At 54.5% G+C, this 21,740-nt stretch overlaps 1 protein-coding gene across 3 annotated transcripts; it reads right to left on the bottom strand.

The window, feature by feature from the left end:
- Positions 1-440: 440 nt before the first annotated feature.
- WRAP73 (WD repeat containing, antisense to TP73) lies at positions 441-21,725 on the bottom strand. 3 transcript variants are annotated; one of them, XM_001151905.8, is made up of 12 exons: positions 19,396-21,725; positions 16,903-17,055; positions 16,149-16,265; positions 8,532-8,604; positions 6,777-6,880; positions 5,730-5,816; positions 4,822-4,956; positions 4,659-4,736; positions 3,055-3,160; positions 1,888-2,013; positions 1,137-1,328; positions 441-788 (listed from the first exon to the last, which is right to left on the bottom strand). In XM_001151905.8, the coding sequence occupies exons 1-12, from the start codon at positions 19,462-19,464 to the stop codon at positions 646-648; spliced, it is 1,383 nt and encodes a 460-aa protein (XP_001151905.1). In that variant the 5' UTR covers positions 19,465-21,725; the 3' UTR covers positions 441-645. The 3 variants fall into 3 exon arrangements, with proteins under 3 accessions (XP_001151905.1, XP_016808294.1, XP_016808296.1); XM_016952805.2 differs by lacking the exon at positions 1,888-2,013 and having other exon boundaries at positions 19,396-19,751; XM_016952807.4 differs by lacking the exon at positions 4,822-4,956 and having other exon boundaries at positions 19,396-19,751.
- Positions 21,726-21,740: the final 15 nt, after the last annotated feature.

Here is a 21,740-nt window from a genome sequence, read left to right as displayed (position 1 = left end):
CACCAGCTGGAGAGATTGATGGAATGGTTCTGGGTGGTTCTAGGCACTTCCTGCAAATAGCCAAGGTGGAGACCCACGCACACTGGTTCCGAAACCAGAGTAGACATGAGACTTCCTGAGGAACTGACTCAGCTGGTCGGGGACCTGCAGCTCCCATCCCGAGGGGACTGGACCTGGGGGTGGCCCTGCGCTCAGGTGCCAGGGCTCCCTGCCCACACTTCAGAGCAGACCCACCGTGGGGAGGCTGGACGTGCCCCACAGAGATGCCCCCTCGTTGTCCTAACACATCCAAACAGAGAACCCAGAGCAGGCCGGGTGTCTGGCGGGAGCTAGTGGCCCGGGGCTCAGTTACTGTAGGGCTGTCCATCTTCCCTAAGACTGACCAGAACCTCGAACCTAGAAAACCTGCCTGTGACTAAACGTTTCAAGAAGAGAAGTAGTTGTATAAATCAGCAAGTATTTATTTTAAATAATGAAACTACAGTTTTATACCATACATATTTACAAAAATGCTTTGCTATAGAAAAATAGAATCAATCACTGAATCCAGACCACCACAGTGGAGAACCTCCTGGTGAAGCTGTGTTTTTTCCCACACTGGAAACACAGAGTAGTCCCGTTTCTGCACACATTAGTGCCCCGCTGCTACGTGTGGCCGCCCAGCTGTCTGCAGGCTGTGCCGACCACTGCCTCTGTCTCCAGGAAGCAGAGGCAGAAGTGATCCTTGCTGAGGAGGGCCATCGAATCTCCGCTTAAATGCCAGCACAGAGAAAGCACTGCAAAGTCGCCTAGAGAGAGACAGGTGGCCAGAGGATTACAGCGGGAGAGGCCCAGATTCTGGGGGATGGGCACCCCCTTGTCCTGCAGGCCAGCACAGTGCCTGGAGTGACCCACATAGGCAGAGCCAGGGTGGAGCCCCAGAGCTGCCTCAAGTCAGGGAGAGGCTGCTTCTAACCCATAAAGCTGAGGGCAGCGGGTCCCCTGTGTGTCCGTCTTGAGGTTTACGCAAAGACTCTGAGGGCAGTTTCCCTGGAGTGCTGCCGGAGACAGCAGCTGGGCTTCAACAGTTCAGCCCGTGTGATGCCAGACTGCACACAGTAAGGCTGCCACGTCCGTGGCCTCGGGGATGTGCTTACCTTCCCCAGGCACCTGCACCGACATGCAGCCCGCTGGGGACCACAGGTAGAGCCTGCTGCCTCCCGTGCAGATGGCCAGCCGCGGCTGCTGCGGGTCCCACTGAAACGTGCGCACTGGGGACAGCTGCTCGAGCACCGCGAACAGCCTCAGCTTCTGAATGTCCCAGACCCAGACGGCATTGGGGATGTTGTCTGAGGAAGGAAGGACAGGGCACCGGTGTCATCCCTGCCTGGCTCCTCTGTGTTGGCCCTGCCCCTCTGCTCTGCTGTTGACACCACAGGAGGGGAGGGGAAGAACCGGTGGGGTGGGGCGGCTGCACCCTGCAGTCTGGGTTCAGTTGGGCCCTGTAGGGCTCCTGGCCAGGGCCAGGGTGGCCATCACAGGCTGTAAGGGGCCCAAATGTGTTTCTTTCTTTGGTGTTTTTTTTTTTTTTTTTTTTAGCCCTTTACAAATGGAGAAACTCTTAACAAAAGACGGGCTGCAGTGTGCCCAGCCCTGCTTTCTACTCAGCAGAGCGGAGCAAGTGAGCAGGGTGGAGGCCTCCTGACTCATGCGCCGGCCTGCGGCTGCTGCAGGACAAAGGCCCAGCGCCTCCAAGGAGCTTCTGTGAGCACCTCGGCTACTGCAGAAACGTGAAAGGAGGTGACGTGTCGGAAACCCCCAACTTCATTTTCTTTTCCAGTCGCTTCTACACCTGGGGCCACAGGACACAGTAAGGGGTGAGACAGCACCTGCGTCAGCACAACTGACCGTTCCTTGTCGCCAGGAAGTAGCTGTCAGGACTAAATGCCAGCATTCCTATGCCGATTTTCGGGTTTGCTCTGTCGGTAACAGGTTTCAGTGTCTGTAAGGAGACTGGGACAGAGGCGATCTCATCTAGAACACCAACAGGAAGAACACGCCACTGTCACCCTTTCGGGAAGTACGCACGCGGCCGAGAGGCTGCTGTGCCTGCATCGGGCATCGCGAACCCAGCTCCTCTGTTCAAAGGGGAGGAAAGTGCGGCCCAAGGGCAGGAAGAGCTAAGCAAAGCCTGGCAGCCACAGCGAGGGGCCTGCCCGCAAGTGCCCCGGATGAGAGTGGCACCATCACCTGCCAGGCCCTACTAGGTGGGGGGTGGACCCCACGTGCCAGGGGCTGACTGGAGAGGGACATGGACAGGTCCTAGCTGCAATCTCAGCAGCTCCAACTCCTCAGCACTTTTCTGTCGACTACCAGCATCTGAGTTCACAATCCCTTCCACCTCAGCGTCAGTACCCTTAGACTTTCCGGCTGTGGAAGAACCATCATCACAGCAGAAGCAGGGGCTGTGGAGCAAGGACGCCCCTGGGCTCCTGGGGAGCGCCTCCTGTGTGCCAGGCTGCACCTGTCCTGACCCCCATCCTGAGCACACACCGAGCCCCGGGGTGGGCCCGTCGGCACTCGGGGCACCGCTTCCTCTACCTGCAACCTTCAGATGCCCTCATGCCCCTGTGGGGTGGGTGCTTTTACTATGCCCATTTCAGCGATGAGGAAACAGACACATAGGAAATGCCCAGAGTCAAGAGGCTGCATCAGAACCGGGCCTCAAGCCGGAGACAGCGCTCAGGAGCACCGCCGGCTTCCAGACCCACTCTGAGCACCACCCACGGAAAAGTGTTTCTTTGAAAAACATCCATCCCCTCGGAGCTCCCGCTGTCAGATCCGGGTCTCCAGGGCTCATATTCAGTAACAGAAGCTGCACCTTCACGGCCCACTGTGCAATTCAGACCCCAGTCAACCTCCAGCCCACAGGCTGAGGGGCACGCTGGCTGGAAGCATGGAAAGGAAAAAAAGTGTTTTTTTTTTTTAAACAGAAGGAACATCCGAAGTTTATCTGGACAACGAGGAATCTTGCATTAAAAAAGGAAAACAAATGACATCACATGTGCTACTTACATTTACTCTCTGAGCTCGGGAGAGGGCCGGCCCCGGCCCTGGGGGGCGGGAAGGAGAGGCAGCCCAGTCCCAGCTGTGGGCTCTTCTCGGCCTCCTTATACACCACCTGAAAGACACAAGGTGGCCACGCCCGGCTCAGGACAGGGACCCGGAAGCCAAGGATGGACGTGGCAAATGCCCATGACAGCGCATGGTCAACAGGCGTGCCTGCCATGACAGCTGGTCCTGCTGCCACCGGGAGAGATGGAAGCACGAACCCCGCAGTCCCGAGAGCTGAGATCACCCAGCCACCCTCTCTCGTGTCCTGCTGAGGAGCCCACCCTTTGAGACACAGGCAGCAAATATGTGCCCTGTGATTACAGACGGGAGACCACTGCAGCCACCATCATCCAGCAAGGGAGCGGGCTCAGCCTTCCCTCCGTGATTAGAGGATACAGAGAACACTTGCACCAACACAGCAGAGGCCCCAGGAGCAGCAGACACAGACCGGAAGTGGGGGCATCTGTGCCCAAGAGCCTGGCAAGCAAAGGACAGCGGCCCAGGCTCAGTGGAAGGCGGGCAGCCCCCACGCCCCTGAAGAGCCCCAGGTAAGGGAGTCACCTGGCCTGGTTCATGCCTTTAAAGCATGCTCTGCTGCTGTGTGGCAAAGGGATTTGGAGAATGCAGGAATCGCAGGCAAACCTTCAGGACCTGTGTGGCCAGCCCTGCTCGGGCTCACCTGTCCAGACGCCCTGGCCTCCAGCCACACAAGCCACTGGCCACGTCAGGAGGCCCCTTTGCCTGAAACACCCTTTCTGCCCAGACACCACGCGGCTCCTCAGCTCCTCCTCCTGGTCTTCACTTAAACACCCCTCCAGGATGCATCCCCGGCAGTGGCTGATCTGGCACGCGCAGCCCCAGCCACTCACTGGCCTCTTCATCGAATCCAAGCCGCCTTTCCCTCAGCTCTGTCGGTTACAGGTCAACACCAGGAGGGCAGCATTTGTCTCCGGCTCCCAGCGCAGTGCCCGCTGCACACATGGATGCGTGGCCCACTCCTCGGGGCCTTTGCATTTCCTGTTCCCTTGGCCTGGAACGCTCCCTCCCCGAGTCCCTGATCACTGGTGCAGCATCTGTGCCTGCGATCCCTCGCTGGTGGCCACTCCCTGCCACCCCGTGGAGACACCCAGCTCTCCAGCCCCTTCCCTGTCTCTCCAGCCGCACTCTGCAAGTACAGGGGTCTGTCTCTTCTCTGGCTGCAGCCCAGAGCACAGTGCCTGGCACGACAGCAGATGCCCAGTGTTTGGGGGCAGGAGACCCTGGCCACTCTGTACAGCACAGGGATCTGCATCCAGACAGACCACAAAGGAGACAACTGGACTGGGGTGGCGGCGGCAGAGGACAGGCCAGGGCAAGGCCCACCTCAGACCCTTTGGGCGGTGTGGAGGAGGAAGAACAAAGGCCAGGGCAGGGCCAGACGCGTGAAATGTCACAGTAGCAAGTTTACAGTGATGGACGTGCCCGGTTAAATAATAAACCACAATCAAGAAAGCAAAGTGAAGGAGCAGTTTCCCACCGCCCTCCCCAACAGCCTGCTCAGGCAGAAACACGTGTTCCAGACTTACTGTCTTGGGATCATTAATGGTTGCAGGATGCCCAAACTCCGTGATCATTTTCCAAGTCACGTGATGAAGGATGCGCACCTGAGGAAGGAAACCACGCACAGCTGAGGCAGGGCCCGGCCCGCTGGGCGGTCGGACTTCCTGAGTGCCCTGCACTGCTTCCCACCTTTCCATCGTAGCTCCCAACTGCCAGGAACTGACTGCTGGGGCTCCAGGCCACAGACTTGATGCCCAGGGACCACTCGTAAGCGCTGTACGTGGACAACAACCGGCCGTCCAATGAGTACAGCAGAATCTTGTACTGCAGATGAGACATTTCAGTTAATAATGAATACACCCCAGTCGCCGGGAACGCACCACAGACGCGGGTGCTGCAGAGTGACATTGGTGCAGATAGCACAGAGCTGGCAGGACTGTCTGCGTGGCCGTGGAAAAGCTGGAACTGCCAGCTAGAACTGAGACAGTCACGGAGAGGCAGTGAGAGCATGAGGAAAAAGGGGAAATTGGGAGGTCAAGCTAATGGCTCGCTGATAAAAGTTCAGCTCGGCCGGGCGCGGTGGCTCACGCCTGTAATCCCAGCACTTTGGGAGGCCGAAGCTGTCAACTCGGCCGGGCGCGGTGGCTCACACCTGTAATCCCAGCACTTTGGGAGGCCGAAGCTGGCAACTCGGCCGGGCGCGGTGGCTCACGCCTGTAATCCCAGCACTTTGGGAGGCCGAAGCTGGCAGATCACTTGAACACAGAAGCTCAAGAGCAGTCTGGGCAACACGGTGAAACCCCATCTCTACAAAGAATACAAAAATTAGCCGGGCGTGGTGGTGCATGCTTGTGGTCCCAGCTACTTGGGAGGCTGAGGTAGGAGGATCACTTGAGTCCAGGAGGTCGAGGCTGCAGTGGGCCGTGATCACACCACTGCACTCCAGCCTGGGTGACAGAGCAAGACCCTGTCTTTTAAAACAAAGCTCAACTTGTTATCTGAAATAAGATAAAGCAAACTATATTGCAGCATTCAGAAAGCATGAAATTCCGGGAAAAGCTCTCGAAAGCAAACATGTCACCTGGTCATCTTCATACCTCCAAGCAGGTGTCCCACACTGCCAGCACACAGCCGTTTGGGGCCCACTCAATCCCTGTGAGATCCTGGGTGTCCGTATCAAAATGCTTCCAAAGGAAGGGGGGGAAACATTAAATTTGGAAAATATTTTCGTAAATAAATTGCATTTATGACTGATGTTCTTAACGCACTTAATTTCCTTATATAGAAATTGACAAAATCTCAACAGCTCTATCCTGGAAATGCATGAAATCCCTGTAGAGCTGCTGCTGGGGCTGCACCGCCACAGGTGCCAGCGTCAGTGCCTGGCCAGCACCCGAGGGCGGCTTGGTCTCCCCGCGCCTGCACTCGTGTGCACACTCTCCCCCTTACCTTTCCTTGCCTGGCCAGCCCCCGAGGGCGGCTTGGTCTCCCCACGCCTGCACTCATGTGCACTCTCCCCCTCACCTTTCCTTGCCTGGCCAGCCCCCGAAGGTGGCTTGGTCTCCCCGCACCTGCACTCATGTGCACACTCTCCCCCTCACCTTTCCTTGCCTGGCCAGGCTCACTCCTTTAGACCCAGCTCAGACAAGTCCCTTCCAGAGCACTGCCTGGATCCCGGGTTCTGCGCTCTGACAGCATTCCAGAGGTTGCTCTACCTTAATGATGGATTGTGCTGGAATCGTGTTCATATGTCTGCTGTGGGGGCAGTGCCCTCTGTGCCTGGGCACCTGGCAGAGCACCCTGCCTAATGCAGGCCCTCAGTCAAGGTGAACTTCCACGTCCCCCCCCACTCCCGACGTGGCACACACATGCGCAAACACCATCACAAAGGACAAGGAAAAGGGCTCAGATGTGACAGCATATTCACTTTTAAAACACCTGGGCATGTGTCCTTTTCACCAAGTCTCCTGAACACACAAGCGGGTGCCACTGGAAGTGATTCGCAGTGCACCTGCCCTTTGTTAATACAACATCACCTTGCTCCATATCCTACCAAAGATCCCCTGGAATCTGGAAGGATCTACTTCACTCGATCCCTCCGCAGTCAGCAGGACAACTTTATTCCAGTCTGGGGGACGCCTTACCCGCAGGAGCTGCCAATCACTGCAGACGAAGATGCTCACGTAATCTTTGCAGTCGCGCCGTTCTGCCAGCGCCATGTAGCGGCCGTCCCTGGTGAAGGTGATTCCTGCAGGAAGAGGCAAATGCACTGAAATCAAGCGGCCACAAAATCAAGCAAGAGAAACCACAGTAGTAATTCACCAGGAAGGAGGAGGAAAAGAAAGCAGAGGTGAAAAGAAGGGAAATGGCACAACGCCGAGCACTGCTCCTCAGACAGACAAGAACATTCTAGTGCAGAGGAGAAACCCAAGGCACGGTGGCTTCACCCTCACAACGCAGTGTGTGCTGGGGGAAGCTGTACACACACAGGAGCCGGTTTGGAAGGCTCTGTCAAAAATACCAAGTGGTGTGACCTCTGATTAATCACAAATATGAGTGAGAAACACAGGCCTTCGAGTCCCCCCATGTCTAAGCTGCGGGACACCCAGGGCTATCTCCAGCTAGGCAAAAGGCAGCTGGTTCCTACCATATTTATTTTACCTTTAAATTTAATTATTTGGAAGAAGTAAACTGAAGATGAAAATGTGTGGCCAGGCATGGTGGCTCACGCCTGTAATCCCAGCACTTTGGGAGGCTGAAGCAGGTGAATCGCTTGAGCCTAGGAATTTGAAAGGAGCCCAGACAACTTGGTGAAACCCCGTCTCTACAAAATATCAGCCGGCTGTGGTGGTGTGTGCCTGTAGTCCCAGCTACTCAGGAGGCTGAGGTGAGAGGATCACTTAAGCCCAGGAGGTCGAGGCTGCACTGAGCTGTGATCGTGTCACTGCACTCCAGCCTGGGTGACAGAGCAAGACCCTGTTTCAAAAAAGTAATAATAAGATGAAAATTTGGAAGAAACTTTAGTTGAAAATGTTAAACTCTTATTTTCCAGTTCTGTATTAGCTTAAAAAGCCCTAGGCCAGAATTCATCATTCATGAGTGAAAAGAATACCTCAAATGACGAAACCACGGTGTCCACTCCTATCAAGAGATATGTATCTCATCTGGAGGGACGCTAATATTCCAACTATAAGAATAAGAGTGTGATTGCATTGCATTCAAATGCAATTTCCAAACCGCTGGCAGCAACGGAGAAAAATGAAAGCATCATTCCAACTGTGTATGTTTCATTCCGCAAAAAGACAGTGCGGTGTCGTCCAGGACTCAGGAGTGGCACCTCCCACTAGCTCTGCGCGGTCCAGTTAGACGCGCTGGCAGTGGGCCACCCTGCGCCGGCCCCCTTTCTTCCAGATGGCTCACAGGCTTCCACAAGGAAGGGACACTGGTCACATATCCCTCTGGGATGCCCAGAGATGACAGGCAAGACCTCCCCCTTTCGCAGACATCATATTTAGTCCACAGAAGAGAGAAAGCTCAGAACTGGATGCCTGAGGTGGGCCTCTCAACAGGCATCGGCTGGAAGGGGTCTGAACGCCCAGCTCTGCCACCAAGGTCAAGGGGACCGGCATCAACGCCACCGTTCTTCCATGTCTTAGGCCACGTTGTCTTGAGTCACTGTGGTCATGTTTTAAAAGGGGACTCTTGCCTTTTTGAGACACATATGGAAATATTTACAGATGAAGCATGAGGAGACCTAAGGTCTCCTTTAGAAGAGCCCAAGGGGGTTGGCTATGTGTTGATATGCTGCTGAAGCTACTTCTGCCTCTCTGAAACTTCCCGTGACAAAAAAGTCAAACAGCTGCAAAGAAATGGCTTTTGCGTGGCTCCGATCGACTCACCCTGCAGACAAGCTTTCGGGTATTTGATGTAAGACACGGATTTTGTGCACAAGGACCAGACGGTTATCCGCAGCTGTTGGGGGAAAGGGGAAAGAGAAAGGAAACACTTCTTTAGCATCATCAGAGACCGTCTCAATCCTCAACCCGCCCACGCGTCCCCAAGCACAGGCCTGACTGCTGGAGTGGATCTATCAGGACCTGGGGGATGCCTGCCCTCCTACCGGAATATTCAAATGCGTATTTTACTGTGGTTACGGTAAATTTGGTGTTCTTGGTTTTCTGTTGTTGTTGTTTTATACCAAAATTGAGTGACATAAAGTTAAATCCAAGTGCTTTTTCATTAGCTTTTTCAAAGTGACCACAGGTTGCATGTTATAATAACCCTGAGTTACTCAGAGAAAAATCTTGATCTAGAAACCACCACGGATTCAGTCTCCTTTATGGGAAGACAGAGGATCTGGAGATTGGATGCAGCCACTCCGGGGCTCACCAGGGGGCTGTGAGCCTGCATCTGCAGCCCTGAGGCAGGAGCAGCCACTCAACACCCAAGAAGGTGGCCGTCTGCCTCCTGCATGTGCTCGCTGGCCTGGCTGCATCTGCAGAGGGTTCTAGAACATGCGCTGCTGGACTGTCCACTTTTCCACCCCTTTCCCTGACTCAGGGAGCTGAGAGCTGACTAGGCTGGCACAGTGAGGCCAAAAGATGATTTTCTAACCAGGCCGACGAGGGCGTGCCTGCTGAGGGAGAGGCACCGCAGTGGGTGGTCCAGCCCTCCCCGTGGCAGCGCCGCGGGACTTCCAGGGCTGCTGCGTCCCTCCACCTGCATTTCCCACTGAGACCCCGTGGAGCCTACCAGGGAATCATCTTGCTTCCCACATCCCCGGCCCACTGATGAATCTGGTAGTTAACTGAAATGTGGCCGAGGTGCGGGGACACAAGGTGCGGGGTGGGGTGCTGACTGCCAGCTCCATGTGTGGGGACACAGGGCTGCGCAGCTCCATGCGGGGTGGGGTGCTGACTGCCAGCTCCGTGTGTGGGGACACAGGGCTGCGCAGCTCCATGCGGGGTGGGGTGCTGACTGCCAGCTCCGTGTGTGTCAGGCAGGGGTCCTCGCTGAGGATGAGGCCCGGGGTGGGGGACCGCCTCCAGCAGCGTAAGTGGGGCCGCAGCATGTGGGGCACAGCGTGTCCACAGTGTCACTCCTGCAAACGCTGCCAGGCTGTCACTATAGGATATTAACAAATGGTTTAATTTAAATGTCTACACATCATCTCTTCTTACAAGAGAAAAGAAAATCTGATGTCTGTAATTGTTTCTCCAAACAACATATACAGCGTTCAGGAGAGAAGTCCTGAACACACAGGTAGTGGATCAACGAGCTCCAGGGGTCACGTGGCAGCACGGAAGGGCTCCTGTGCTGATGCTGAACCCGAAACACACTGGCCGTTCTGGGGACCATGCCTCGGAACTCCAGCTGCACAGAGCACTTGCTCCTCTAACAGCTCTGCAAGCTGAGGCCAAGGAGGGCGCTGGGGCCTGAGCGAGGAAGCGTGCTACTTCCCACCAGCGTGTCTGAGGCTGAAACCTTGCCCGAGCCTCTCAGCATCAGCAGGGTGGGTGCAGCGCCTGAGGCTCTGAGCATCAGCAGGGCGGGGTGGAGCGCCCGAGCATCTCAGCATCAGCAGGGCGGGGTGGAGCGCCCGAGGCTCTGAGCATCAGCAGGGCGGGGTGGAGCGCCCGAGGCTCTGAGCATCAGCAGGGCAGGGTGGAACGCCCGAGGCTCTGAGCATCAGCAGGGCGGGGTGCAGCGCCCGAGGCTCTGAGCATCAGCAGGGCAGAGTGGAACGCCCGAGGCTCTGAGCATCAGCAGGGCGGGGTGGAGCGCCCGAGGCTCTGAGCATCAGCAGGGCGGGGTGGAGCGCCCGAGCATCTCAGCATCAGCAGGGCAGGGTGCAGCAACCGAGCATCTCAGCATCAGCAGGGCAGGGTGCAGCAACCGAGCATCTCAGCATCAGCAGGGCAGGGTGCAGCAACCGAGCATCTCAGCATCAGCAGGGCGGGGTGCAGCGCCCGAGCCTCTCAGCATCAGGAGAGTCCATGTGCCACCCAGGGCAGAGACCTGCCCTCCAGAGCCTACTGCAGAGTCACAGGAGAAAAGCACATCTCCCACCTGTGGCCCTGCATCCCTGTGGGGTGCACCTGGCCGAGGCTCCCCACTCAGGCACATCTTAGGAAACACACGGAGCACTTTAAGCCTGATTTTTACCTTCATCTCACAAAAACAAAGAAACAAAAACCTTTAAAAGATAACTGTTTGCAACTTTTAAAAACCCAATAAGAAAAAAAGGTAGTTAAATATACACCTTCATCAGCGCTGTTACCTTCCACTGACCACTGGAGAAGCCAGCGGAGGAGACCCGTGGGATGGGCTCCACAGCACTCAGCAGCAGGAAGAAAGGACCAGAGGGATCCACATGACCCAGAGCACTCAGGAGGGAAGGAAGGGCCGCTGATCCACGCTACGACCCAGTGTGCTGAAGACGGAAGGAACGGGCCACCGATCCACACCACAACTCAGCATGCTCAGGGTGAGAGGAATGGGCCACGGATCCAAGCCATGACCCAGTACACTCAAGACGGGAGGAACAGGCCACTGATCCATGCCACGACCCAGCACTCTCTCCACGCCATGACCCAGCACTCTCAAGATGGAGGAACAGGCCACCGATCCACCCCACAACCCAGCACACTCAAAACCAGCAACATGCCAGGGGAAAGGAAGCAGACGCACAGCTCCACGCACCATGGCTCTGTGCAGATGGGATTCCGAGTAGGCAGTGCTGCTCGCCCCGCAGCAGGCACCGGCTGCCGGACACAGGTGGGAGACGGACTGAGCACAAGGGGCACGAGGAGCCCCATACCACCGGTGAACAGTCTTGGTCCTGATTGTGGTGGCAACGACGTGCAAAGTGACTCACTCAACTGTACTGTTAAAGTGGGTGAATTATATTGCTTATAAATTGTTTTAATTGCCTTTATTCAGATATAAGAAAAAGTTTTCAGTCTGGATATATTTTTAAAGCTAACTATAGACTATTTACAACATACACACTCAAGTTTAAGGATGCAGAAATGTAGAAGGTAAAAGGATAGAAAAAGACATATCAAGAAAATCCTAACCAAGAGAAAGGTGGCACTGCTGCATTCGTACGGGATAAATCAGACTCTGAAACAAAAAGAACCGTGAGACATAAAGAGGAATACTTTACAACAAAAGGCCTGGGCCACCGCGAAATCATGAAAACTGCTTCACTAGGAAATCTGTTTACAAACAGTTAAAAGTTTGTATGCAGCTAACAACAAAGTCTCAAAAATCCACTTAAAAATCTGGCAGAGCCGGGCGCACTGTTGTGCACCTGTAATGCCAGCTATACAGGAGGCTGGGAAGGAAGGATTGCGTGAGTTTAGGAGCTCAAGACCAGCCTGGGAAACAAAGGGAGACCCCAACTCTACAAAAAAATTGTTTTTAAAAAATCTGACAGACTACAAGAGCAATGAAGAGGAATCAGTCCCATCAGATATTCAAACACACCATAGAACCTCAATAATGTAGACAGTGTGGTGCTGGCACATACGTGGACCAACAGTGGACTGGAATGGAAACCAGAAGTGATCCTGCAGGTATAATGGAACTGAGTTCCTGCTATAGCTGGTGAAGACAGTCTTCTAAATAAATGCTGCTGGGAGCTGGGCACAGTGGCTCACACCTGTAATCCCAGCACTTTGGGAGGCCGAGGCAGGCAGATCAACTGAGGTCGAGAGTTTGAGACCAGCCTGACCAACATGAGAAACCCCATCTCTACTAAAAATACAAAATTAGCCAGGCGTGGTGGCGCATGCCTGTAATCCCAGCTACTCGGGAGGCTGAGGCGGGAAAATCGCTTGAACCTGGGAGGCGGAGGTTGCGGTGAGCTTGGATCACACCATTGCACTACAGCCTGGGGGACAAGAGCGAAACTCCATCTCAAAAAAAAAAAAAATGCTGCTGGGAAAAGGTAGAAATGGATTCAGACCCCACAGTGTGCCCCACCACGTGAACCTGCTTCATTTAAATGGAGCATGTGTGAGCGTCTGTGTGTAATGAAACAAGATAGGAAAGCACTCAACCTCACCGAGAATTAGGGAAACGTAAACTAAATCCGAACTGCAGTATCATTTAGTCGCCTGGATGGAATCATTGTAATCCTGCCACAAAAGCCTTGGCAAATGAAACCTCTCCATCTGCTACGGCCAAGCAAGGCTCTCCTAGAGAGGCTCTCCGGGTATGTGCCCAGGAGACGGGGACAACACGTTCACAGCCACACCGTCCGTGGCGACGCACACGTCCAGCAGGCGAGGACTGAATGGCGTTCCTCACGAGGAAGGGAAGGCCCAGCGATGCCTGTCAACACGGAGGAGTCTAAAAGCAGTGACGGGGAACAGCAACAGCAGAGACTGCAAAGTACAAGCCCCCATAAATCAACTTTACACTGCACAGCAAGCAATGTGGTGTTTAGAGACTCTATGCAGTGAGACTCAAGAACAGTGAGGATGTGATTCACGCAAGACGTGGGGCAAAGGTGCCCTCGGGTGGGGAGGGCATTGCTACGAGGAAGAGAAGGGCTCTGAAAGCGTGGCGGTGCTCCGCTGCAGGCCTCGGGCTGAGCCGCTTTTGATGCCTCACTGAACCTCGTCTAAAGGGCGCAAGCTCGCCTTTTCACGTTAAAACGCAAGAGGCAGGGACGTCTCCCATGCTCCACAGCACCCTCACGTGGGGTGGTGCCTTCACAAGTGGATCCAGTGGCCCCACTAAGCCCCAGACATGGGGTTGCGCCTTCGGAAGGGGACCCAGTGGCCCCACTAAGCCCCGGACATGGGGTTGCGCCTTCGGAAGGGGACCCAGTGGCCCCGCTAAGCCCCGGACATGGGGTTGCGCCTTCGGAAGGGGACCCAGTGGCCCCGCTAAGCCCCGGACATGGGGTTGCGCCTTCGGAAGGGGACCCAGTGGCCCCGCTAAGCCCCGGACATGGGGTGGTGCCTTCGGAAGGGGACCCAGTGGCCCCGCTGAGCCCCGGACATGGGGTGGTGCCTTCAGAAGGGGACCCAGTGGCCCCGCTAAGCCCCGGACATGAGGTGGTGCCTTCGGAAGGGGATCCAGTGGCCCCGCTAAGCCCCGGACATGGGGTTGCGCCTTCGGAAGGGGACCCAGTGGCCCCGCTAAGCCCCGGACATGGGGTCGCACCTTCGGAAGGGGATCCAGTGGCCCCGCTAATCCTCGAACGGGCCTGGTCCTTGCTCTTGTGAATGAGACTGATGGATGGTGCCCGCAGCTCACTTCCTGGCCAGCACGTCTGGAATTCCGGTTTTGTTTCCTCACTTGCAACCATTAAAGTTCGCATGCAAAGTTGGAGACGCATTTTGACATCTTGGTCAAGATGCCCCATGCCTTGAGGTTACCGGTCCTCGTCCACCACCTGGTCTTAACGTTTCCTCTAAGGCCACCAGCAAAGTGGTCATGACCTTAGTCTTAGGTTGAACAATGTCATCTAAATGTACTCTATGAAAAATCAGTTTGTTCTGTAGCAAAGGTGTTTTCAATATTGGTGTGTGTGACATGGGATGCTCAACAAAACCAGGCTTTAATCCATCTTTTAAGGTTTCTAAACTCTATAGATGGTAGTTTTCCTTCTGGGCCATTTAATAAGATAATACAACAAGGCTGACCCCACGACATGAGCCCTTCTCAAGGGCAGATTTGGGCCCAAAGCATTACAGGCCTGAAGACTGTTAGACACGGCTGCGTGAAAAGCTCAAATTATCCTCTCTGAAACACTCAGGCCGAAAGTGCCTTCCAATGTCAATACATAGTGCGGAGACATTGGTGGGCCTTTGTTTCCTGTCTTATTCTCTGACAGCCCATAATAGCAGACATCAGATTTGGAGTATTTTTTAAAATCGAAACTGAAAAATATGTAAAGCCAGCCAGCCATCTGAAGCAGTTGATTCAGCAACCCTCATGGCTGGATAAAACTTTATCCCAGCCGATGCCAGCTTGAAAAAAGCCGAATGAAACCCTACAGAGCATCTGCAGCCACACGCTGGGAGAAATCCTCCCAGGTGCCATCATCTACGTGGTGTGCGCGGCGCAGCGGGATGGGCGGGTTGCCCCGTGGTGTGCGCGGCGCAGCGGGATGGGCGGGTTGCCCCGTGGTGTGCGCGGCGCAGCGGGATGGGCGGGTTGCCGCGTGGTGTGCGCGGCGCAGCGGGATGGGCGGGTTGCCCCGTGGTGTGCGCGGCGCAGCGGGATGGGCGGGTTGCCCCGTGGTGTGCGCGGCGCAGCGGGATGGGCGGGTTGCAGCGTGGTGTGCGCGGCGCAGCGGGATGGGCGGGTTGCAGCGTGGTGTGCGCGGCGCAGCGGGATGGGCGGGTTGCAGCGTGGTGTGCGCGGCGCAGCGGGATGGGCGGGTTGCCGAGGTGCAGCCAGCAGCCCAGACAGCTATGAGCAGTCAGTGGACTTGGGCCCAAACACTGGGATCCAACTCCATCAGAAAAGCACATTATTAAAGGAATTCGTCCATTTTTCTGTATCTTAAAAAGACACTGCGGACACCAAAGACCTGGTATCTAAACACTTGACATATGCCTAATTTTAACTTAAAATGCAGTCTCCTATCTCAGATCCCTCTGATTTATTCTCGGATGTCAACATTCCCCTCCGCATTGAGCTCAGCACGGAGGCTGTTGTGCGGTACCTACAGCAGGTGAATGGGCGGCTGCCGACCGCCCCGAGCCACGCCCCCAGGCCAGGCTCCTGAAGGAAAGGTGCGAGCCGGCTCATATCACAGCGCATTTTCTATCGTTGAATTAAAGGGACTGCCGAAATCCTAAAAAATCTAAATTAAGATTTTTAAAATGTTTTTTCTTCAAAACTGGACAAAAGATCAGACAATAATACTTAGTGGCTTATAATGCTCTGACCTAAAATATACACACCACTATATACGCTCCCCGGCTCCCTCCAACCCCGCCAATCTACCAGCCACTCGGGAGCCACCTCAGTCATCAGCCCCAGGGCAGCAGACAGTGCCTGTGTTCACGACACCCTTATCTGACTCAGTAGCAGCCCAAAGCACGGGCGGTGGGGCTCGCAATCTGGATACGCCAAAGAGAAGCCGCAAAGTGCTTCCTTTAAATGACAAGCTGAAAGTTCTTGACGCAACAAGGAAAGAAAAAATCCTATGCTGAGGTTGTTGCTCAGATCTTCAGTAAGACCAAATCTTCTATCCATGCAATTATAAACAGTATATTGTTATCCTTGTTCTATACTATGATTGTTGCTAATCTCTTACTGTATCTAATTTATAAATTAAATGTATCACAGGTATGCTGTATAGGAAAAAACACAGGAAATACAGGGTTTGGTACGATCTGAATCCCCTGGTGGTCTTAGAATGAATCCCCTGAGGATAAGGGGAGACTAGCATACTCCAAACACACCCCCTCTCGCACTCCCCAGCTGTTTCGGGAGCAGAGGACAGGATCACATGGCCAATAAGGTGTCTTGGGGCTGACACTTACATGGAATTCCGTGGTGTTGAGAATGTGGCGCCCGTCCGGGCTCCAGCACGAGGCCACCAGCCCGGCTGAGCCCTCGTCTATTTTGCAGTGCCATTCGGGCTGCTCTAAAGACCAGACCTGGATTGAGAGAAGAAAGAAACACGCAAGTGCAAACTCATCAGCACCGAGAGACAGCGAGGCCTCGCCGAGAGACAGCTCGCTTAAACGCAGCGGAGACCCGACCGCACAGGGTGTCTTCAAACTCATCAGCAGTCTATAGCGAGGCCTCGCCGAGAGACAACTCCCTTTAAACCAACGGAGACCCGATCGCACAGGGTGTCTTTTAGAACCTTTCATGATGAAGGGCTGGTGCTGGATTCCACTGTAAAAGTAAGCCACGCTTCTTGGTGATTTCATTTCGTTGTCGTTTTAAAACTGTTTATTCACATTGTCATTCCTAAGACCTCATTCAGTTAAGCTTTGGACACAGAAGAAAACACGACTTCTTAGGACTTCCTGAAACACACCACATCCGAGTGGCTAGATTGCTGTCAACACCTCCGTTTCTCAACTATATTGCTTAGAAATTAAGACGACATTGGAGTTTCCTTAGTTTAAATGTTCTTAAACTTTAGAGAACATTATAATTTCAAAAGAAAACTGGCTTTGAGCTGCACGGACTTTTTTTTCAAACTAGAAAGGCACAGAACAAAACCCCTCCTTCCCAGGGGCCCTCAGAAGGTGTCCAGATTCTAAGCGACACGGCAGCACACACCTGCACCAGCCCTCGCTTGTACATGGCGCACAGGATGAAGAGCGAGTCTGCCGACCACTCGATGTGCTGGATCTGATCTAGGCACGTGTACAGCTGAAGGATCTGAAGGGTGTTCACATCCCGGACCACTAACCGGTACTGGACACAGGAAGCCTAAAAAATATGAGAAAGCAAGCACCTGACATTCTCCACTCCAAAAGAGGGGGGCCTTCGGAATGCTACTGCCCTGGCCTTCAGTGACTGTGGCCTTCTCTCCTGCCAGAGGTTTCATGTCTAGATCACCAGTGACATCCCCAGCCCCTAAAGATCAGTTCAGTTCATACAAGGGTAATGTTGAAATATACAAGCCAGGTTTTAAAATTGCTATACTCTATTGTAAAGTATAAAAGTATGTTTTAACTCGCTACTTAAAGCTTTAAGACATTTTAAAGTCCCTTCTTATCTGTATGTTAAAAACTAAACTTAAATGGGAAGTAGCATTGGGAGAAAGCTCTTCTGTGAACTAATAACCAAAATCCTCTGCTAGTTTTATAAACACTTTTGGACAATTTCCTCAAATTTATAAAGGGTAAGAATTGAGGCTTCACAGATGACAACGAAAATGGCAAGGAATGCATCAATCTTCTTATGCAGTGCCGAACTCAGAGCCAAAACAACAGAAGATCAAAAGACAGGCTTTCACTTCTGCACACGTAAAGACGCTTCACAAATGCTCATTTATGTCCATTAACCTATTCCTAACACGAAACGGGAAATGTTTAAGTGTTAGTACTATTTTCTTAAAGATAGTTTCTTCTTGTCCATATTTGTTCATTATGTCCCTATCCAAGCAAACAATTTCAAGTATAAATAACGCCTGAGTACTCACCTGCTGAATGTATATTATACTACAGTTTCAAGATCAAGAACTGATGTTTAAATGTTAACTGCTTCGTTAGTTTTACTTATCAAGGTCAAAGTAGTTTGTGTTTTATGAACCGATATCAAAAAAGAAAGCCACATTAGTTTTCCATGGGAAAAAAGAGAGATGGGCGGGTGACAGCAGATTGGAACAAGGAGCTACCACAGCACTTACTTTCTCACACTGTAGCTTTGAAAACTGTGATCAGTTACAGTGAATTCCTTATGAAATGGAATATTTTTACCAACACCTTGAGGAACCATATAAACTCTACTGCAAGATATGAAAACTAGAAACATGGACCTGCTCTCCCCAGTCCTCAGGGCTTTCAAGAAGGTGATTCCAGTAACAGATCATTACCAAGTGTTTCAGGGTATTTTGACCAGAGTGTACAAGCTGGAAAAAAACACCCAAGTTAAGCAAGCAGATGTAATCTTTCTCCTTATAATTCACTGAAATTTTCATAAATGGTAAAAACAAAAAACAAACCTCTCATTTAATTGAGGAGGGGGGCACATTGAAAATATACCAAGGCTGAGATGCCATTTAAACTAATGAGGTTTTCTGTTTTGTAGCTGATGCTATTTTATGTGATTTGGAATAAAACCTCCCTGAAGAGGTAAAAAACGTAATTTGAGAGTTAAACTCTCAAAAGCTAGACAGAGCACAGGAATGTCAGGAGAGGCAAAACCCGAAAAAGCATCATGATACATCAGTCAGTTAGTACAAGTGGTGGATAAGGAAAATGAAGCCCACTTTTTACGAGGCATGTTTCTTCTTAGTGGCTTTCCAATGTCAATTGTCCCCCTCTTCTGAGGACATACGTACTAGGCATCCGGGTTATCCCTCTCTTCTGAGGATATACACTACTAGGCATCCAGGTACATACACTATATGTTTTGAAGCTTAAAGTTATAGCTCTGTGATTTAAGCACCCTTCTGCCACCCATGGAACGAAGACCTCAAATCCCAGCCATGAGGACAACTATTTCCTTACCTGGGGATAGAATACTAGTATTTAAATCATTTATTCGGCATGTGGTAGAGGAGAAGAGAATTAGAGGAGAAGTAGAGATGACAAAGTAGCCACACCACTTACCAGTTTACAGGCAACAGAATGATCAATTTGCCTTTTGTGACAAAGTAACAACAAAGAGCCGACATCTCCTATACCCTCACCTGTGTGCAGTCGGCACTGCCGATACCCACCTTTCCAAGGGCACCTCCCCAGACCCCCCACCTGTCTAGGGTATCTTCCTGGGTCCCGCACCTGCCCGGGCACCTGCCGGGGTCCTGCACCTGTCCGGCCCCCATATCTGCTTGGGGTACCTGCCTGGGCCCCGCACCTGCTTGGGGCACCTCCCCGGGCCCTCCACCTGTCTAGGGTATCTTCTTGGGTCCCGCACCTGTCTGGGGCACTTGCTCAGACCCTGCACCTGCCCCGGGTACCTGCCCGGGCCCCGCACCTGTCCGGGCACCGCACCTGCAGGATCCCCAAGCTGCCTCCACCCACGCGGCCGCCCCCGGCCCTGCCCGCCGGGGACGCTGGCACCGAGGATGTCCTGCCCGTAGCCCAGGTCCCCGCCGCTCACCAGGTACTTGCCGTCCGGGGAGAACTTGCAGAGTAAGCTGGAGAGCTTGAATACCTCGGAGAAGTTCATGGCCGCCGCCTGCCGCGGGCGCCACCCTGCGCCCGAAAACCCGCGGGACCCCTGGGCGCGCAGCAGTCTGCAACAGCCGACGCCGGCCTCCGAGGCCGGAAGTCAGAAGGCGGAAGTGAACTGCAGCCTATCAGCGCCGCCGGCGTCCGCGCGGCATTGTGGGGCTTGTAGTTCTTCTGCCGCAGGGCTTTAAAGGAAACGCCCACGTTTCTTCCGACCAGGGATTTCCGACCCGAGAACCTTACCTCAAAGGCCGGCAGGCCTTTGAGCACCTCCAGCTAGGGCTGCTGATAAAAACGTAGAAAGCACAGTAAAATGTGAATTTCAGATTCACAACAAATCTAGTTATAAGTATGTTCCCAAATATTGCACGGGACATGCTAATACGGAAAAATTACTCGCTAATCTGAAATTCAAATTTAATTGAGCGACCTGTGTGTCTGCGTGTGTATACACATGCATATATATTTATATTTATATGTAAATGTATGTTTACATGTAAATATATGTTTGCCTACAAATATATCTTTAATAAGTAATACGGTGTCTGTCGCACATATATCATATCGTGTATGTAATGTATAAGTATTTATTTCGTTTGGTTGGGGTTTTGTTTGCTTTTGCTGAGTCCGACCCCTCTACCTGCCGCCTGGCCCTTGCCTCACGCTCCAGTGCCACTGAGATCAAGGAGAGAACGAATTTGCCGCTGACTGGGCAGAGCGAGCGCGTGGATCGCGGGCACCGCCCGTTCATCACCCGCGCGCATCTGGGCTGGCACCGGGCGAAGAATCGTGCGGGTCTGGGACCTGGGGGCCCAGAGGGAGCGAGCTCCTGCGCGGGCGCTCGGTCCGCAGGTTTCGCAGGCTCAGGGGCGTGCCTCGTTCTCACCCCGACTCCGGACCCCGGTCCTCTTCCCTAGACAGCGGCCCCCTCCACCCCTGGCTCCCGCAGGCCGCTAGTAGTCCGCGCCAGGCCCCGCCGGCGCCTCTAGGGCCCCCCAGATCGCGCAGACCCTGACATCCCCGCCTGGCCCTGGGTTCTGGGAGCTGAGAGCCGGCCAGGGTCCTGCTCGTACCTCCGGGCGCCCAGCCTCGGGTCTGCTCCCCGCGGACGCCCCAACCTCCCCGGCCGAATGGATGGTGGTGCGCGCGCGTCCTACTCCGGCGGTGCCGGCCTTTTCTGTTGCCAAAACTAGACCCAAACCTCTGCATGGGATTCGTCTTTGGGTCCCCACCCCGTGCGCCCAGCAAACAGTGGGTGAGCCATAAAGATGTGCGAGTCAGCCGGACCCTCCCCGTCAGGCGCGGACCCGCTGCGGCCAGAGAACCCAGTCTGCGCCAGCCCGGCTCGCTCGCGACGCCACGGGCTTCACTGACGCGACCTTCCGAGACGTGGGGGTCACCATGGGCAGAGGACATCGGTTCGGAACCAGATCACGGGCCCCATAAGCATTAGACCATAAGCAGCGCCGCCACTGAGAGCCTCTCGGAACTCGCCCAGCATGTCCGGTCCCCTAGCCAGGGCCTGGTGTACGTGGTCGAGGGCTCTGGAAGCCCCGATGGCCTAGGAGGAGCAGGCGGGCGGGGCGGCGGGTGTCGCTGGCCGGTAGAGAGCTTCGGCCTGACCTAGCGCAGGTCTGGTGCGCGCAGAGAGCAACTCCAAGCGCACCGACGCCCGCGAGCTCCTTCCAAACACCGAACGGGATCCAGAGCCCGAGCCCACAGGCGGCGGCCGGGGGAGGGAGCAGGGTGCTGGCCGCCGCCCGGGAGTGTTCGCGTCCTGAGTGACCCCTGGAAGGACGTGGGGCCCAAACTCCGGCTGGGGTTGGGAGAGCAGCCCCCAGAGGCTCTCCGCGGGATCCTCTGCCGGGCGGGACCGTGGCTCCACAGGAGGAGTGGGTGGCAGGCCCTGCTTGGCGGAAAGCAGCCGTTCCCCTCCTCCTGGGCCTGGGGCGGCGCCCCTCACCCCTGTTCCCCGCCCCTCACCCCTGTTCCCCGCCGGCCACATCCCCTGCCCCTTGGATTCCAAGCGCCCCGCGCGCCGAGGAGCCCAGCGCTAGTGGCGGCGGCCGGGAGAGACCCGGGTGTCAGGAAAGATGGGCCGTCTGGGGGACAGCAGGGAGTCCGGGGGAAACGCAGGCGTCGGGCACAGAGTCGGCACCGGCGTCCCCAGCTCTGCCGAAGATCGCGGTCGGGTCTGGCCCGCGGGAGGGGCCCTGGCGCCGGACCTGCTTCGGCCCTGCGTGGGCGGCCTCGCCGGGCTCTGCAGGAGCGACG

Source organism: Pan troglodytes, chromosome 1, assembly GCF_028858775.2.
Source record: "Pan troglodytes isolate AG18354 chromosome 1, NHGRI_mPanTro3-v2.0_pri, whole genome shotgun sequence".
Taxonomy (NCBI): domain Eukaryota; kingdom Metazoa; phylum Chordata; class Mammalia; order Primates; family Hominidae; genus Pan; species Pan troglodytes.
This window is presented reverse-complemented; position numbering and strand designations above follow the sequence as displayed.

Coding starts and splice junctions, on each gene's coding strand:
- WRAP73 (XM_001151905.8), bottom strand. CDS start 19,464: ATGAACTTCTCCGAGGTATTCAAGCTCTCCAGCTTACTCTGCAAGTTC. Junction 5,817..6,776: donor GTGATTGGCAGCTCCTGCGG/GTAAGGCGTCCC, acceptor TTCCTTTGGAAG/CATTTTGATACGGACACCCA. Junction 1,329..1,887: donor CTTCCTGGCGACAAGGAACG/GTCAGTTGTGCT, acceptor TTCCTTCCTCAG/ACAACATCCCCAATGCCGTC.